Source organism: Cryptosporidium ubiquitum (genome assembly GCF_001865345.1).
Source record: "Cryptosporidium ubiquitum isolate 39726 chromosome Unknown contig_11, whole genome shotgun sequence".
Lineage (NCBI taxonomy): Eukaryota > Apicomplexa > Conoidasida > Eucoccidiorida > Cryptosporidiidae > Cryptosporidium > Cryptosporidium ubiquitum.
The window spans coordinates 589,385-608,214 of NW_021639812.1; the positions used below are offsets into that span (position 1 = coordinate 589,385).

Genomic DNA, 18,830 nt, shown 5'->3' on the forward strand with positions numbered 1-18,830 from the left:
TTAACTTGAATACCAAAATGTGACTGATTTGTCAAGCTTTAATATGGCGCGCGTGTCGTGAGATCTTACAAAAATAAATTATTTAAGCCAATTTGGAAACTTTAAAACCAGTAATATCTGTAAAATGGCAGACGGTATAGACGATTTAAATGATACTAAGACCATTTCATGTGAAGGCTGTGGCTCCAAAATACAATCAAAACTATCATGTCCTCAATGCAAAAAGTTAGGACTAAAAACATCTTATTTTTGTTCCCAAGCCTGTTTTAAAGAAAACTGGGCCATTCATAAACTAAAACATCAATTAGGAGGAAGTGGTAAAGAGCTGACCAAAGTTTCGTCTGATTTGGTTAAAAATAACGTAATACTTGATGATCCTAGAACGTGGGTCAATTGTCCACATATTTCGAAATTTATGGGCTTTAATGGCTTTACAGGCCCATTAAGACCTTACCCAATAAGCAGCAGACGAAAAGTTCCAGACCATATTTTGAAGCCAGATTATGCAGATGACAAAGAAGGTAGGCCATTTTCCGAATTGAAAAGAAAAAAGAGTTCAAGTATTATTGCAGCAACTCCTGAAGAAATTGAACTTCTAAGGGAGTGTTGCAAAATTGGAAGAGAAGCTCTTGATATTGCCGCTTCCATGATAAAGCCTGGAGTAACAACTGAAGCTATTGATGAGGCTGTACATAATTTTATAATTTCTAGAAATGCCTATCCTTCTCCACTGAATTACTGGGAGTTCCCAAAATCATGCTGTACTTCTGTTAATGAGGTGATATGCCATGGGATACCTGATTTCAGACCATTAGAAGAAGGAGATATTGTAAACGTTGATATTTCTGTATATTATAAAGGAGTACATGGAGATCTAAATGAAACCTTTCCGGTCGGGAAAGTTGACAAAAAATCAATGAAATTAATGAAAATTGCATATCAATGCTTGGAAGAAAGCATCAAGATTTGCAAGCCTGGGACTATGTACAGAGAAATAGGCAATTTAATTCAGTCAATTTGTGACAAGCATGGCTTTTCCGTCGTCAAAACTTATTGTGGGCATGGGGTTGGAACTCTATTTCATTGTGCTCCTAATGTTCCTCATTATAAAAATAATAAGGCTGTTGGAACAATGAAACCTGGCCATGTATTTACTATTGAACCCATGATTAATGCAGGTAGATTTGAAGATATAACTTGGCCAGATGACTGGACATCAACAACATTAGATGGAGAAAGATCTGCTCAATTTGAGCATACATTGTTAGTTACTGAAACTGGAGTTGAAGTTCTAACTAAAAGAACGGAGAGTTCTCCCAAACTTGAAATCTTATCTGAAATAGAATATTAATTATCTCTAGTTGATCTAAACACTTTTTTTGAATAATATTAACTTTGATGATTTGTAATTTTTTTTAGAACTGCAATAATCTAATAATTCATGTGTAGTAAAAAAGTTTTGCCGGTAAATAAAGGTACCGGGAAAATTTAAGTATTTTGTCAATATAAATTTCGGCAGGAACTAAAATAAAATAAGATTATTAAATATAATTCAACCAAAATTCAAATTGAGCTGGTATTAGGAGAGTCAATACCTTGATAATTAATTCCATTTGTGATTTCTGCTTTTGGGATGATGTTGGGGAAGGGAATGAGATCTCCAAAAGCGGAGATTACAGAGTTGACTCCAAACTCTATAAGGTTCACTCTTTCTAATACAGATTTGAGTATGGCAAATACTTTAAGAAGAATAATTTTGGCAGAGATTCCAACTCTTGCAATCGATCTTGTTACGATGATAGATAACACATCAGTTTTACACGATGAGTTTATTGTTCATAGAATGGGACTAATTCCTTTAGACAGCACAAATATTCGAGATTTCAACTTTAAGGATAGATGTGAATGTCAAGAACGTTGCAATAAATGCTCTGTTGAATACTTATTGGATGTAACATGTGAGGGTGGTAGTATAAGGAATGTAACTCACTACGATATACAACCGGTTTCAACTTCTACTTCGATTCCAATGCCTGTCCCAAAAAAGGAAGACTCTGTAGATGGGACGAACAACGGTATTCTAATAGCTAAGCTTGGCCCGGGACAGAGGATTGCAATGAGAATGACGGCTTGTAAAGGCATAGGAAAATTTCACGCTAAATGGATTCCAGTCTCAGTCGCCACATTTACGAATGAGGCAGATGTAAGAATAAACTATTCACTTTCTACCAATTTAACTTTGAAACAACGTAAGGAAATTGTTAGCTGCTGCCCTAAAGATGTTTTTGCTCTAGGAGGTACTGCTTCAAAAAATGAATATGCCCTAAGCAAAAACTCTTCCTATTCTACTAAGACAAAGACTGAGGAGCTTCCTGACCTAGAAGTTGTTAGTTCAAAGTCATGTATTTTTTGTAATGAGTGTGTAAATTTAACTAAGAATTATGGTTATATCAATCCTGCTCTAATTAGAGTCGACACTAAGCCCGATAGATTTCATTTCTTGGTCGAATCTACAGGAGCTCTACCTGTTGAAAGTATTGTGGAACTTGCTTTTGAAATTTTACAAGAAAAATTAAACACTTTAAGCAGAGGAATTGCTCGCTCGGAGACAGCACAAAGTGGGTTAGATACTCATGGTTCTGGAGGGGTAAACATCACTGTGGACGAAAGAGCCATGGATCTAGTATTAGACTTATCTTAATTTCAAATTAAACTTTCAAAACATATTTCTAGATCTGATATTACTAGAACTTTATTAATAAATTTATTTTTAATCTAAGATGATAAAATTACAGTAATTAAAGTTGATTCATTTTTGTTTAAAACAAAACCAAAAAGCAATAATTAGTCAAAGAAAATGTTGTCTTTGTCTTATTTCATTTAATAAAAAAATAATATATCATTAGCAATATTAGTCTTTTACTCTTTTAGCTCGAGAATTTGGGATTTTGGGATGTGACGAATCCAATCAAACAACAACGCACCAATAGAATCTAGTTTGTTGTTATTCATAAAATGAATAAACTGTTGTCTGATATTTGCTAGAGATTCTGCATCAACCCAAGATTCACAAGTTTGTATTAGTGTTAGTACGTCTGTAAAATGCCTAGTGATCAAATCATCTGAGAGTATTTCCGAAAGTATATTGTGAATGCACCAGCTATCGCTTGGCTTTCCAACCCCCTTGAACCAAGCATTGATAAGAGGAAAAGGAGAAATTCCTGGAGAAACTGGGTCAATATAGCAATTATTTATTCCAATCTTGGAATATGAATTAGAAAGGGTATCCGAAAAACATGAAGAAAATGGGGTGTTCTTCAACTCAGATTCTTGGTTAAGCTCACTTATGAGGTCAACAGTCTGAACATTTGAATTCCTAGATCCTGCTCTCAATAAATTACTTTGAGAACTTTCACCATTTGAAGGTCTTTCACTTTCAATAAATGAAAGGAAATCAAGCGATCCAGAAGAGGATGTAGATGATGAATATCTGGTTGAAGGGTTCGGAGTATTGTTTTCTGAAAACTTTATGCTTGAACCAGAATCCGAACCTTTCCGACCTTTCAAAGATTTGGATGATAAGGAGAGAACGGATTTATATTTATTTGTAAAGAGAGAGTCTTTTTGCTTCGAAATTTGTATCCAAACACAGGTGAAATAAGTCCCGAGCCATTCAGCTACATCTTGTTGAAGCGAAAAGGAAAATCTAGTTATAAACTTTGTGTCTACTTCTAGACTTCTTTTGTAAAGCAAGTATAGGGTTAGAGTTCTCAAAGGAAAGAACCGGATTTTTATATCCACATCCAAATTACTGATGGTAATTTGGTCAAGTGATGTGCCATTATAAACTGAAGGTTGCAAAACTCTCAAGCTTTCAGTGCTTCTAAAACTTGGTTGATTTTCCATTAAAGCTTTTTGTAAGTCCTCCTTGTTTTGCTCCACAAACTCATCTATCCTGCATGTTACTAGCAACCCAGTTTTATTAGGGCCACCTGATATTACTGGGCAAAATGCCTTGATACCGTCCGAAGATAAGTCAAAAGTAGCTTCCCCAAGAAAAGTTTTTTCAAAGTAAAATTTGGCTCTAGCTGCAAAACAATTGAAAAAGCCTGTACAACGAGTTTTTGGATATGCAAAGATACCCAATGATGTCACACTAGTTATGGAGGCATCGGGACTTGGAGGAAGAGTTTCCATTGCAAAATTTACAGTGGTTGTAGAGCCCTCACTATCCTGGTCTGCATAAAGTTCAAGTTCAATAGGAAAACCACTTATTTCTCCCGTAATCACGTGTGGAGAACTCTGTGCAAATTGGTTAATAGTTTTACGTTCACTAATGTACCAAAGGGTTGGCTGCCAAACTTGTGAAATAGCATCGAATATATTATTTTCTTCTGTGACTCCTTTAAGGAAATCCTCAACTTTGGAAATTTCAGGTGACCACTGGGCTCCAAGAGACTCACAGATTGTATTGATTATCCGTATGCTATAAATTTCACTCTTTTGTTTGAACATCTCTCTAATAACTCTTCCTCCTTCAATTGAAATCACTACATCTCTCATTTGGTGATACTGCACTAATTCAAGAAGGAGTTTAAACCCATTCTGTAGCTTTAATGATAGGTTCAGCACTTTTTGCCTCATTTTCATACTGGCAATTGAGGTTTCACTTCCAAACCAATCAAAACAACTCAATTTCCTCGCTAACATTGACCAAAATAAATCAACATCAACTTCATCACTGTCTTGTTCTTTATTATCTAAGCCAACCATTGGAAGAAATCCCATGTAATCTAGGGTAATTAGCACTGTTTCTAAATTATCTTGTGTAAGCTTTCTAAATATCCCATTGCAATTATGACCACTATCCTGAAAGATAATCTTTGCAGTTTCAAAATTCATTTTAAACTCTAAGTCATCTTCCAAAGAACTTCTCTCACCCAATATTTTAAAGTAGTTAAATTTCTTACCCACTTCTTCGGAAATATGAAAAGTTTGATTTTTCTTTTTTTCCTCATTATATACACGAATTTCCCACCCAAATCCTTTCTTCGGTTTTTCGTTATCTATACAAGTTTTTTTCCCACCATTCTCATTATTTGAATAGTTTTCTGATTCCATTTCCATATTTGATCTCTTGAGATTTAACTCAAGGTTAAATGGGTCATCTAGAATAAATAATTCATTTTTTTCCATTATAATAATTTTCAAATATTATTGTTATAAATCCACAATCAATAATATGCGTGAAATAACTAACTCTAAAGCTTTAATTTAAAATGGTAAAACGTAAGTTATTTATATAAGAATTAAAAGAATGTTTATTCTTCAACCTCTTATAGCGTTAAATTTGGTTGTTCATCATTCAAATATTTGTTGATATTAAAATGTTATATTCATCTATATGCCTTTTTTCAACAAGCAAATATTAACAAGCAGTTCCCCACTTTATTTTTGCTTGTTTTCCTTTAATTTTTTTACTATTTAAATAGCAATTATTATTTATATCAAGGCAGTACACAAACATGTTCCCGCCCAAATAACTTAAGGTTATCCATTACCTGAAAAAAAAATATGAAAAATTGATGTAATAATGATACCCCCACACTGCCATTTAGATTAGCCTCGAGTAAATAGTGAGTGAAACAAAATAAATGACTAGATAACAATTTAACATAAAGATAGATAAAGGTACATTGAATAGATGTTTCTAAGTATAAGTTGACTCCTACTATTAGACCGAAAATTACAAATGAAAATTGTAACATAATTATAAACACATACAAGGTAGTATATGCCAATTTCTGATTTTCTAAACTGATAGATGTTGAACAAAATGTTCAAATTCTAAATTATTAAAAAAATTCCAATTTTAGATCATATAATAAAAAAATTAAACCTAATCTCGAGCACAAATATATCGTTGCTTGAAAAATACTCATATATCAAGGGTATTTCAGGAGTAAATTCTTATCAATATTCATTCGGTTTATAGAAAATATAATCCCAATAGGCTTTGAAAGAGTTAGCCTGATATCTTTCAAAGAAATATAAGCGGCGTCAAACGATGGTAAAAATCCTAGTCATCGAGGAAGGAGGAGTAGTATCTTTCAGTATTGTAAAGGCTGCAAAAAACTTGGTTGCCACCGAACCAACGGTTATTAAGTGCAGGCACAGCAACCTGTGCCATAGAAGGTGATTCAAAAACGACAAAAATACGTACTCTATCTGAAGGCTTGGAAATATTATTTGATACATGGATACGGACATCGTAAACTTTTCCATACTTGCTGCACTCAATTTTAACCTCCTCTTTAAGTTCATCGTCAATTTCATCAGGGCCGACCATGTTTGTAAGCAAAATAATATTGGAGTTATTGGTAGATCCTGAAATGGTATTGGGGATTTGATAGGGAGTCGGTCCATTGCTTAATGTATATCCAGGTGGTTGTTGGTATATCGGGAGTGGGGGTGGGGCCACATTAGGCATTTGCATCATTGAAGGTAAAACCATTTGATGAGGAATACCCATTGAAGGTATTTGGGAGGGTATTACATTTTGCATAGGATTAATCATTGGTATCTGGCCTACTGTGGCTCCTGAAACACCTGATTGAGTTCCTCCGCCCCCACCACCTACTTGTGGTTTAAGCGCTGTTGCAACATTAACTTTGAGTTGTTTTCCACCGACTTCAAAGCCATTCATAGTTTCGATTGCAAGCTTTGCTTGATCTGCAGTACCAAATTCAATAAAGCCGTAGCCACGATGGGTACCTGGCTTTTCTATTGAGGGAATTAACTGGCAACTAAGAATCACGCCAAATGCCTTGAAAATATGTCTTAGATCGTCAGTTGTAAATGAGTAAGGAACAGAGCCGATATAAATTCTATTCTGTGAATGGGTTGCAATTCCTGTTCCATGAGTGGTTTCCGATTGAATTTGATGATTTGGATGTGTAATCTGGTTGTTATTAAAAACAGCAATATTTGGATTAACGACATTCCCTGAGCCACCCCCTATGCCTCCACTTCCGGATTGACTACCACTACTAGTTGCTGCGTTGGTAGGCCTGCCTACCCTAATTGGCCTTCCTTTTAGTACAAACCTGTTCATTGTGGCCAAAGCCATCTCTGCTGACTCCTGCGATGTGTACTCAATGAAGCAGAAGCCTTTAGAGCGGTTGCCTTCTCTGGGCATGTCAATGTTCACGATTGGCCCAAATGAGCCAAAGACCTGCTTGATATCAGCCTCGTTTAGTGAATAATCAAGTGAACCCACATAGATACGAGAGATCTGACTGTTTTGCCTGGGCCCCGCTCCCGTCGTTGTTCCTGAGCCCACTGTAGAACTTGCTACAATACCAGTTCCGGATCCTACGTTAGAGTGTCCAGGACCCATACCCAAATTCGAATTAGAATTAGTTACAACTCCGTTATTCCCAGATAAGGCTCCAGATACACCTGAAAAGTGACCATGGGGATTTCCTGGTATAGGAGCCAAGTTCGGGGAGTTGCAGCTATTGTTGTTCTGAGCGTCCCATCCCGAACTTGTTCTCTTCCTGCGTTTCTTATGGTTTGAGTCAATTGTACCTGAATTATGAGGCGAAAAGGAACCGCTGATTTTGCTAAACTCCTCGACGCTCTGACCCTCTTCGAGACTAGGACTCCTCGACCTTCTTCTAGGAATCCTAGGGATACCCTTTATTCCCTGTTTATCTGATTTACCTGGGACAGAATTATCGGCCACAGTTTCAGTTTCGCCAGGCTCTTCCCCCTCTTCAGAAGCAGCTTCTCCCCCTGTTAATACGCCCTCCTCGGTGCGAGATCCGATACTCAGATCCTTTACCTTACCGTTTATTAATTTCTTATCATTTTCGTAGTTAGTTTCATCATCTTCAGATACATCCCCAGTAAGATGCCCACTTGAGTTAGAGTTAGGATCCGGTATTGGAAGCTCTGTAGCATTTGCAGAAATATAGCCCTCCTCCACAGTTTCAGTTGGGCCCAACTTTTCGAGGCTTGCAAGATCCTTAGACTCTACTTCCTTATCCGAGAAAGTGCTGAGGCTTCGACCTTCCTCCTCCTCCTCAACCTCTTTGTTATACCCAACCTCTTCTTCTCTAACCTTCACAACTTCAAGCTCAGAAGCTCCTTCATCTATCATTAGACTAATGTAGTTTCCTATTCGAGAATCCTTATCTTTTTCAATTTAAGGACGAATTGGTGTTGCTTGTGCTTTTATTACTAAATTATAACTTTTGGTGTAGACAAAGCCAATTTGGCGCTGACAACTCCCCGCAATGCCTCCTCGTTTTTTACAGCACGAGGTGCACCTTGCCGCCCAATATAGCCCAAATATTAACCAGTATCTCATTGTAAAGAAGCTCCTCACCAACGCCCCTCAAAGACTATTTTTTTAATTTTCAAGTGAGGGGAATAATTGGTCTTTCAAACTGAAGACTGACAGATACCGTATTTCTAATTTAACAATAATATACTGCTTGGTAAGTCTGGGCCCATAATCGTTCAAAGCACTAATATACTGAATCAGGGCTTAAAGTTGTCAGCCTTTATTATTGATTTTGAGGATAGGAAATCTAGGTGTCAAATAATACGAAATATTTAAGTAATATGGAGATGATAGAATAAGAGGGCAGAATGGACGACCTACTTTCCAGCATTAAAGTCAAGATGCTAACTGAGGCGCATTCTGAGAACTCCAGTATTAGCTTTGCTGAAAGCATCAGAAAACTTTTAGGAACGGTTGAAGATGAGCTCAGAAGTGTTAGAGAATCAGTACTAGAAAGCATTGATGTTTCCAGTATTAACTATGTAAAATCCAAGAAAGAATTGGACTCGCTTCAGACTGAAGCAGTGGCATTGAGAAAAACTATTGCATCTATTGAAACCAAGGTTGAAGAAGATTTGGAATCTTCAAAAGGAGCTGCTGAAATTGAAGAGATTTCTAGTATTAAGAGGGAACTTGCGACCCTCAAGAAAGCCAGTGTTTTCTTTGAAACAATAGCACAGCTTCACTCCGTTTTTGCCGAATTCGATAATTATTTAGTTGAATACGAATTCGATTTGGCTGCTGATGCATTAAGTAATGCCAGTCAGAAGCTAAATGAAATCAACTTTGATGATAGCGATATCAATCAAATTGGATCAGAGAATATCACGGGAAACAGAGCTATACAACGAATTGAAGAAGAAAAAGATGTTTTTGAGGAGGTCAAAATAGAATACCTCCATAGAAGAGGAAGGCTTGTGAGCATTGTTGAACTACTATTTAGATATATATTCCATTTAGAACGAAATGAAATCAGAATAAGAATGAGTTTGCCAAGGAGCTTACTTATGGAAATTTCTGATTTTAACGTTGGGTTCGATTCTAAGGACTCTTGTTCAACAGATGACGGGGATGAGATCAGAGTATCTCTTCAAGATGTTTGGTACTCCCTTATATCTGTTGGTGTAGTGAATGAGCATGTAGCATATCTTTCAAAACTTTGTATTGACAATATTCTTGATCCTTTGGTTTCTAAATCAAGCAAGCTTTCTGCGGAGAAGAATTGTGGGTACAAACTGCTTCCATCTGAAACTAGATCTCACAATGAATACAAATGGGAATATAAGGTTGTATCTAGCAAGTCAAATGATAAGTATATGGATTCTGATGGAACAGAAGGTGTTGATAGCCAGCTTTCAGTTTATGAGCATGCAGTACCTGTTTTGATTTCACTCCTTAAATTTTTGTCAGAAGATTGCTTTACAGGCAACATTCAAGTCATTTCCTTGTTTGGTAAATATACCTGGAATTGGATTTCTCCTAGACTATTACATGGTATTTCTTCAACACCCTCGACAAAAGATTGTCAGATTTTGAGAGAATTTGAGGTCCAGGCAAGATCACTTCAAATTATACCAGCGGGAGAAGACACCATTTCAAATTATGTCAACCAACTGGAGACTAGTAGATATGAAGAAAGGAAGATTCATGCTTTGAGCTTTGCCAGAGAGATTATTATGCGTGACGACCCCTCTATAATTTTGGTTGACGACTCCACAGAAATTGGGTCTCTAACGAACCTCCTTCAGCAATGTGGGGTAGAGAAATCAAAGGCAGACAAGAACAACGATTTGTCAAATTTAATTAATCTTATTGGCGAAGGAGATCTTATCGGTAGTATGGAAATTGGTTCATTTTCTTCAATTCAATATGAAAATGAGAGTTTTCTTCAACTTCAGATTTGTGGAGTTAGCTCTTGCGCGCATTCTCTAATTCAGAAAGTACATCAAATTCTGGATGAAGCCCTCCTAGATGCTCAGAAACACTGTTTAAGCTCTGCAAAGCAAGGTTACTTTCTTGTGAGAGAATTGGTGATGCTATTTATATTACTTAGGCCAACGATTCACAAAGAAAGACTAAACGATCCTCTTTTTACTGCTACATTTTATACAGATTGCACCTATTTAATTCACCACTTAATTCTAATTCCATTCACATATGGTAGTAAATTTCCACCACCAATTCCACAAGTTGGCTCGTTTGTTGATCTTCTATTGACCCTTAGAAAACTTCAGGAAACTGCGATTTCTAGTCTTTTGACCAAAGAGTCTGCATCAATTCGTGAGCTGCTAGAAGAAAAAGCACTTTCTATGGAATCAATGAAGAATATGTCCATGGATCAGACGTTTATTGAGGTTGAAACTATAATTGTTGATATAGTTCAGCGGCTTAAAAGAGTCTCATCTATGTTTTCTTCCACATTACCTATCCAGATTTATCTCCAAAGCTTTGGAATTCTTGTTGATGAAACGATAAGTACTACTCTTAATCAAGTTTTAAAGCTTGCCACATCAGACGATGTAAAAGATGTTTCCCCTGACGATGCGTCTGCATTAGTTCTTCTCCTTAACAACTTGGCATCACAAATACAAAGACTTTTTGAATGCCACATATTCAAGGTTAATCCTAAGGATGGATCAGCATCTAATTTTGGAGTTCACAATTCTAGACTTATATATAATGATCCGCCTTCACTAGTTGGATATCTTAAGTACTGGGATTCTTTAACCGTACTTAGGGACACGCTTGATGCAGATATTGCTAGCATAGTTCAGCAAAAACACAAGCTAAAGACTCTTTTTAAATATGATGAAATAAGAGGTATCTTGAATCTAAACCCATTCCTCTCATCCAACGTCGATGAGGTATATTACATCATAATATCTTCGGAATGAATTACAAAATATAAATATTTCCGGTAGGGTTACTTCATCTTTATATTAAAATATTTTCTCACTATCGTATTTTGTTTGTTGCATGTTTGTCTTAGGCCTCTAGAATCAGGCATGTACTTGGCGCCAAATGTTCTGTGATAACTTTTGTTAGAGATTAACATTCTAAAAATATTAAATGGCTTTTATTAAGTCATTGCTAAATTCGAATGTACTACATATTTTCAGAGGGTACATAAGAGGTATTTTAGCAGATAATAATGAAGGTTTTACTCCGCGTTCAACAAATTTTTGTATATATAAACAAGTAGCTGATTCTCTTTCTAATAACATTAAGGATCTAGTTCTGCATGTTCTTAATGAAGAACTGGAAAAAAGCAAAGAAGAAAAATTAATAGGAACTATTGATCTTAAATTAATTGATCTTATTACTGACGATTACTTATATATAAATGCTCCAATTTTGCCACTTGAAAATATATTCAACAATGAATTTGAGAAAATAATAAATAACTGTAAATATAAATCCAACAACTTCATAATTATTGAACTGCCAAAACATTTTAGATTAAATGTTCTATCCTCAAGAGATTTAACTAATGACCAAGTTGAAGAAGATAATCTTGATTCTGATGATGGGTTACGCAATGAAGTAATACATTTTGGAGTTTTTAATACAACCACAAATGATCCTTCTAATGAATTTGAAGAGTCCATCTACAGAGTATTGAAAAGATTTATAGAACGTACTATGATGCAGGAAAACTTTAACATTCATTTAATCATGGTTTCACCATATTTTAAACCACCCCAAGTTCTTTTAGGAAAAGGAATGTTCGAGATTTACCTTTCTATTGAATGGGAAACTAACAAATCTAATTTAACTCAACTAATCAAAGATATTTTTGAAGGTACTGAGGTCGCAAACGATGTGATTGAGATGATAATTGCTTCTATTTCATATCAAAATAGTGCATATTCTACATTAATTGACTTGTGTTATGAGCTAAAACATTTTCTTGTTGTTAAGTATATTGGAAAGAGAGTAATAAAAGGAAAAGATGCAGATTTAAATGGTATGATGAAAATTAGAAATGAGGACGTGCAAGAGTTCTTGCAAAAATATAATTCAAAGAAATTAAGTTCTTACTATTCTTCATCTATTGACTCTTTGATTGCAACCAAAATCTCAATAGACAACGATTTTGTGGGGCTAAACGAACTTAGAAAAATGATTAAAAAGTCCATAAGTGCATTAGAACAATTTAATAACCACTCTGAATTTTCTGGAAACGAGCTTGATATGTATGGATATCCAATATCTTGGTTTTTATGGGGAAGTTCAGGGAGTGGAAAAAGCACTCTTGTTAGAAGTATGACATCGATTAGTCCAAAAGTAAAGGTGTTGTTTTGTAATATTATTGACTTAATAAGCCCTCTCCACGGAATCACAACACGGAATCTTAGGCGTATATTTAAAAATGCAATGAATTCTAGGCCATGTATATTAGTTTTTGATGATATTGAAACCTTGGGAACTTTCTCAAAAAAAGAAGACTTAAATGAAGGTGAAGTTAGATCTAAAATTAATAGAGAGTTGGCATCTACTTTATTATATCTTCTGGATTCAGTTATCTCTATTAACCAGGACGTAGAATTGAATAAAGCTCTACCAAAATTAATAGATATGAATCTGCAAGAGGGTAATGCAAAAGAAACGATTGATCAATTAAACTCTCAAGTATCAAGAAAAGTATTAGGTTTAATGATAATTATGACAAGTAGAGCTAATATGAGTCATTTTATGCCAGAACTTTTATTAAAAATCCAAAGACATTCTTTTCTGCAATTACCATCGACGAAAGAACTCTTAGATAGCATTAGTAAAGGTGATGATTCTGAAATATCGATTGCTGCACAAGAAGTTGCTGATGAAATTCAGAAGCTAAAAGGGGATCGGTTAATTAATGTTAGTGAATTCAAAATCCTTGTTCAAAACAAGCTATATGAGAAGTATGCCAATAGAGAATCAAATTCAAATATTTGTGAGACAAATCCTTAAGCAATTTATTGGGAGAAATAAAAAAAAATCTGAAAATTAGATAAAGAAATTATAAAACTTATTAATGCTAATAGTATATTACTTTATATCATATTTATTCTACTTTTTCCCAGAGTTGCTGACATTGAATTTAAAGAATATTATATCTCCGTCTTCGACAACATAATCTTTGCCTTTTTGTAAATATTTTCCTGCAGCTTTAATAGCAGCTTCGCTTCCCAATTCCATTAAGTCAGTAAATTTGTAAACTTCTGCGCAAATGAATCCTCTTTCAAAGTCAGTGTGAATAATTCCTGCAGCCTGTGGAGCTTTTGTGCCATTTCTGATAGTCCAACATTTAACTTCATCTTCACCTGCTGTGAAATAATGTAATAGGTTTAGTGCAGAGTAACCGGTGTTAATGATTTTATCGATCATACTTTTTGAAGCTCCCTTGTCCTTAATGTACGCCATCCTTTCTTCTTCAGTGTGAAGCTCAGCCAAAGCCGCCTCAAATTCAGCACTGTACGGTATTATTACTCCGTCAATATGTTCCCTGACCCACTCTGCAATTTTTGGAAGGAATTTATTCTTCTGACGAATGTAATCTTTTTCCGAGAGATTTACCAAATAAACAACCGGTTTTGCTGTTAAAAACTGATGCTCATTGAGTAACTCAACCTCCGAAGATTTCCAATCATGCTTGCTGCTGATCCAATTCCCAGCCTCAAGGTGAGCATAAACATCTTTGAGAATCTGCAAAGCAGCAACCTGTTCCTTCTTGGTCCTGTCTGTTCCGTTTTTTGTCAGCCTATTTAACTCTGTAATTAACTTTTCAACTCTCTCCAAATCCTTCATTCTCAATTCATTGCTAATTGTTTCCAAATCCTTAACAGGGTTAACTTCTCCTTCTGTATGAACAATTTCGTCACTCTCAAATGCTCTAACTACATGATAAATCCCATCTACTGTTTGAATATTAGAAAGAAAAGCATTCCCAAGTCCCTCCCCCTTATGAGCTCCCGGGACTAACCCTGCAATATCAAAGATGGTCAAAGTTGCTGAAACTTCACTTTTTGGTTTAAAGTGCTTGCAAAGTGCTCTAAAACGATCATCGGGAACGTTCATTCTAGCCTCATGTGGTTCTATTGTACAAAATGGAAAATTCTCAGCCGGAACAGCCTGCTTACAAAGTAGGTTAAATGTAGTTGATTTTCCCACATTAGGTAAACCTACTAATCCCATCTTTAGATTTCCCCTGGGTCTCCCCAAAAGTACTTTAACCTCCTTCTGCTCATTCTTTTTTGGTGGCATTATTTATTAGATATTTCTTATCTTGCTTAATTAAATATAACTATGTAATTGCAAGTTGTTTGCCTTTTTTCACTTATTTTATAAATAACATTTAATTAAAATATAACTGAGTTGCCGCCAAAATAAGAGACACATTTCCCCCAAACAACAAAATATTATTTGAAAAAATAATGCAAAATGTCAAATAAGACAAAAAAAATAAGGTTTTGTGTGTAATAATAAAAATTAAGAAAAATAAGTTATTTTAATAATAATAGATGATAATGAAATAAGATTCTTTTTTAGTTTGTGATTAGTATGCCTCTTAATTGCTTATAGGAATGTCTTCTTGCTGTAAGTTCAGGCGAATAACTATATTCATCGCCGCTAACTCATTTGAAAGATACCTAAAAATATACGGAAGAGTAATAATTCTGCAAGGAGATTTGCAAACTCTACAAACTGCAATAGGTGGAATGCAATTTGAGAGCTTGCTGCTAGACATTGATTGTGCAATAGCCTTTTTTGAAATGGGTGAGATTATAAGCCCACATTTAGGGCAAACATAAGCCCTGTGCTCATCTGAGCAAATAAGCAATCTATCTAAAAGAATAGAGCTAACGCCATATGAAATAAGAGAATCTCTCTCCATCTCTCCAAACCTAATACCACCATGTCTTTTTCTTCCCTTTACAGGTTGTCTAGTTAATGCATCAATTGGTCCAGTTGCTCTAACTTGAGCCTTATCTGCAACCATATGACGAAGTCTTTGATAGTATATAACTCCCATAAAGATATGGCATGGGAGCTCCACTCCTGTCATTCCATTATAAAGTGGCTCACACCCATAATACTGGAAGCCTGCCCTTTCTAAAGCCTTACCAAAGTAATCCACAGTAGTCTTCTCATTAACTTTATCAGTCACACAATTCTCTTCAGACCTCGAAAGATCATCGGAAATATTAATATTAAATGGGGTCGCATCCAGATTTCTAGCTCCATGAATACAAGCAGCTTTTCCTCCCATAGACTCCAAAAGCATACCTATAGTCATACGTGAAGGAAAACCATGAGGATTAAATAGGATATCAGGAACCATACCAGATTCGCTAAATGGCATGTTTTCTTGTGGCCAAAGCATTGAAAGAATACCTTTTTGGCCATGTCTTGAAGCAAACTTATCACCAACCATAGGATTTCTAACAACTCTGAGTTTAATAGATACCTTTTCTCCGTAGCCTGAAGAATTAGAAGGTCCATCTCCGCCTCCTCCACTTAGAGAATCTTGTTGAAATTCTATAGAAATTCCACTAGCAATTCTATTAATTTTCTCTACATATGCAACTTCATCGTCATGATAAGTTTGAACAATTGCATTAGAAGGTCCTCCAGAACCTATACGTTCAACTCTACAAATTGGAGAACCTTTTGTAAGTCTTTGGCCAATATTAGGAAGTCCATCTGCTGAAAGCTCTTTAACAACCAACTCCCCATCCGGTCCAACATTATGAAAAAAGAAGCTTTCTGCGTCACTCTTTTTTGTAGCACTAGGAGGAGCAGCTGAAATGATCTTAGTCTTATATACACAAGCATGGAACATTCCTCTTTCATAAGATGATTTGTTAAGAATCATGGCGTCTTCCATATCATAACCTGAATAAGACATTACAGCAACAATTGCGTTAGTTCCAGTTGGATATTCGGAAAACCCAAAAGACGAATAACCTTTAGTAATAATAGTGGGCTCTTGAGGAGTTAAAAGCCTATACATCTTATTGTCTGTTCTATATTGGTGATTAAGACAAGGGGTACCCATAGTTTGTTTAAGCATTTGGCATTGATACATATTTCTTGGACTTTGGTTATGGTGAGCATAAGGAATGAGACTGGCAGTAATAGAAAGAATTGTCGATGGGTGTAGCTCCATATGTGTGTAATTAACTGGTACAGATGAAAGTACTCTGTCATTATCCTTAATTAGTTTTTTTAAAACTTTTAAATCGTCTTTTAACTGTTGTTCTGATTCAGTATCTGAGATGCCAATTAATCTTTTTTGAATTTCAAGGAGTTCTGTTGATTTTTGAGTCTCCTCTTCAGTTACACCAATGTTCATCCATGGTTGGCCTAATGGTCCAATCCAATCCACTTGAGCGGTTTCAAGATGCATAATTGGTCTTACAAGCCTTCCAGGAACAGTGAAAATATAGATTCCTGAAAACATACCAGAATCTGGAGGAACGCATGCTATTTCCGCATGAACTGGTAATACGGATGGGCTTGTTTGCCATTTCAAAGTTCTTAATTTATTCTCCCAAGCTGTGAAATCCTCTCTGGGGATGTGGAACATAACTCTTCCATCTAACATTACAGGAATGGATTTCGATAAATCTGGGGAATGTAAATCATCTCTTGAAGAGGACTCTATACCCCAAGCTGAAGAAAGTGATCCTAACCCATCATCGCATGGTATACCATGAGAAATCAAGTAATTTCTTAAGCGTCTAAGTGTTTCTTGTGAATCCCACTGAGTTACAGGAATGCAATCTTGTGAGAGATGGAGAAGTAACCCACATGGCTCACCATCTGGTGTATGTACTGGGCAAAGAAATCCCCATGTTTCACCCGTTAATTTTCTTACATCTGTGGTCTTCATAGTAGTGAAAAACTGCCCTCTATGTACAGCTCTAAAGTGGGATAGAAATCTATTAAAGTTTAACCTGTCTGCGACAACAGTCCATCCTGAGAGCTGTTGAAGATCCAATTGAGTGGTTTTCACATTACCTGTTGCCATAAAATATTGGAGACGTTTAGGTATCATTGCAATATTCTTTGATAAAGTTGATTTGAAGTATGACATATCTCTAAGCAGATTCCCCCCATCTTTAGTCTCCTTATTCTTCTCACTATTTTTGGAACGCATCTCAATCAGATATGTAGACCTTATCTTTTGTAGAAAAGAAAAAATTGCGTCTTTAAATAGAGCTGAGTATAAATTCCCTGGGGATAGTAATTCCTGATATGCAAAAGAATCTATTGACTCTTCACGAATCTCATTAAGTTGTAGTTTGATTAGTTTTATAAACATTAAAATTAGGCACTCCAACTTTGCATTCCACTCCTCCAAGTGAACTAAAACATAGTTATCAATTAAAAATCTTCCTGCTTCTTGTAAAAGGCTACCTGGAGGTAGATGAAAAGATACACCTTCCCAAACCAATCTACCTATGTAATGTAAATATCTATTTTCCAATATATCAGTGTCTCCAGGCCCCTTATTTCCAAAAGATGCAGAACTAAATTCCGAATCAACTCCAATTGAATTATCAAACCCCCATTCAAGAGTAAGCATATTAATTGTGTTAAACAAGTTTTCGTCCTTTGGGTTGCAATATTGGAGAATCTTGCTCCTAAGTATATTCGAATCGTAAATCGACCCAACTGCCATTAGTAATGGCCAAAATGGAATTAGCCACTCCTGCCTGTTTAATAAAACCCTATAAATGCACTGATGATCGGATGTACCATATAGATAGTTTGCTGTAGAAGTTCCGTCATCTCTTAATGACCTCATCAAAATAGCATACTCTGATCCAAATGAATCAAATGTTGCAAACCTTGGGCGTTTAAGCCCTATTGGGTAATTACATCTCTGTTGAATTACATATCTAATAACTCTTTCATTTCCATTAATAATAAAGTAACCACCAACCTCGTTTGGATCCTCACCCCTTTCCACCAACTCTTTTGTCCCAAGACCAAACAAATGGCAGCTTGAGCTCTTAACCATAATTGGAATTGTTCCAGCATAAACACTTTGTTTTGAAACAGTTTCTGAAAAGGAGTTATAACATTCAAATTCTAGCCAGAGCGGAGCACTGTAGCTAATATGACCATTTCTAGCATGCTGGGGAGTCAACTTTGTGCCAGCTGATTCAGAATTACCAAAAATAGGTTTTCCTATCTTTGCAGATGTAACTCCTATTCTAAGGTATTCAATTGGACTATAAGCTGCATTCAGTTCGCAATCATCTTGAACAAACCCCGAGTCTACATAAATCTTGGGTAAATTCTTTACAATGTTTTTTAATCCAACAGACAAAAATGTATTGAATGATTCAATGTGCGGCCAAACTGCAGAAAGTAGTCTATCTCGGCTCTGGTACTCCATCTCTCCTTTTAAAAGCCAAACCTATAAGCATATATACCTGAATTAACGCTATAGAACCAAAAAATTTCCCAAATAAAAACAAAACAG

General features: G+C 35.7%; 8 protein-coding genes across 8 annotated transcripts; 4 read left to right on the forward strand and 4 right to left on the reverse strand.

The window, feature by feature from the left end:
• Positions 1-124: 124 nt before the first annotated feature.
• On the forward strand, positions 125-1,351 carry cubi_00265 (methionine aminopeptidase; the record flags this gene model as incomplete). Its single annotated transcript, XM_029017279.1, has 1 exon — positions 125-1,351. One exon carries the CDS (start codon positions 125-127, stop codon positions 1,349-1,351), a length of 1,227 nt encoding a protein of 408 aa, XP_028875858.1.
• Positions 1,352-1,651: 300 nt separating this feature from the next.
• Positions 1,652-2,701, forward strand: cubi_00266 (conjugation stage-specific protein; the record flags this gene model as incomplete). The annotated part of the gene is made up of 1 exon (XM_029017280.1): positions 1,652-2,701. The coding sequence occupies one exon, from the start codon at positions 1,652-1,654 to the stop codon at positions 2,699-2,701; it is 1,050 nt and encodes a 349-aa protein (XP_028875859.1).
• A 218-nt stretch (positions 2,702-2,919) lies between these two features.
• Positions 2,920-5,196, reverse strand: cubi_00267 (uncharacterized protein; the record flags this gene model as incomplete). The annotated part of the gene is made up of 1 exon (XM_029017281.1): positions 2,920-5,196. One exon carries the CDS (start codon positions 5,194-5,196, stop codon positions 2,920-2,922), a length of 2,277 nt encoding a protein of 758 aa, XP_028875860.1.
• An 883-nt stretch (positions 5,197-6,079) lies between these two features.
• On the reverse strand, positions 6,080-8,164 carry cubi_00268 (ribonucleoprotein-binding protein; the record flags this gene model as incomplete). The annotated part of the gene is made up of 1 exon (XM_029017282.1): positions 6,080-8,164. One exon carries the CDS (start codon positions 8,162-8,164, stop codon positions 6,080-6,082), a length of 2,085 nt encoding a protein of 694 aa, XP_028875861.1.
• Positions 8,165-8,658: 494 nt separating this feature from the next.
• Positions 8,659-11,244, forward strand: cubi_00269 (centromere protein ZW10; the record flags this gene model as incomplete). The annotated part of the gene is made up of 1 exon (XM_029017283.1): positions 8,659-11,244. The coding sequence occupies one exon, from the start codon at positions 8,659-8,661 to the stop codon at positions 11,242-11,244; it is 2,586 nt and encodes an 861-aa protein (XP_028875862.1).
• A 175-nt stretch (positions 11,245-11,419) lies between these two features.
• cubi_00270 (AAA superfamily ATPase) lies at positions 11,420-13,303 on the forward strand (the record flags this gene model as incomplete). The annotated part of the gene is made up of 1 exon (XM_029017284.1): positions 11,420-13,303. One exon carries the CDS (start codon positions 11,420-11,422, stop codon positions 13,301-13,303), a length of 1,884 nt encoding a protein of 627 aa, XP_028875863.1.
• Positions 13,304-13,402: 99 nt separating this feature from the next.
• Positions 13,403-14,596, reverse strand: cubi_00271 (small GTPase plus RNA binding domain; the record flags this gene model as incomplete). Its single annotated transcript, XM_029017285.1, has 1 exon — positions 13,403-14,596. One exon carries the CDS (start codon positions 14,594-14,596, stop codon positions 13,403-13,405), a length of 1,194 nt encoding a protein of 397 aa, XP_028875864.1.
• A 304-nt stretch (positions 14,597-14,900) lies between these two features.
• On the reverse strand, positions 14,901-18,743 carry cubi_00272 (RNA polymerase 1 beta subunit; the record flags this gene model as incomplete). The annotated part of the gene is made up of 1 exon (XM_029017286.1): positions 14,901-18,743. One exon carries the CDS (start codon positions 18,741-18,743, stop codon positions 14,901-14,903), a length of 3,843 nt encoding a protein of 1,280 aa, XP_028875865.1.
• Positions 18,744-18,830: the final 87 nt, after the last annotated feature.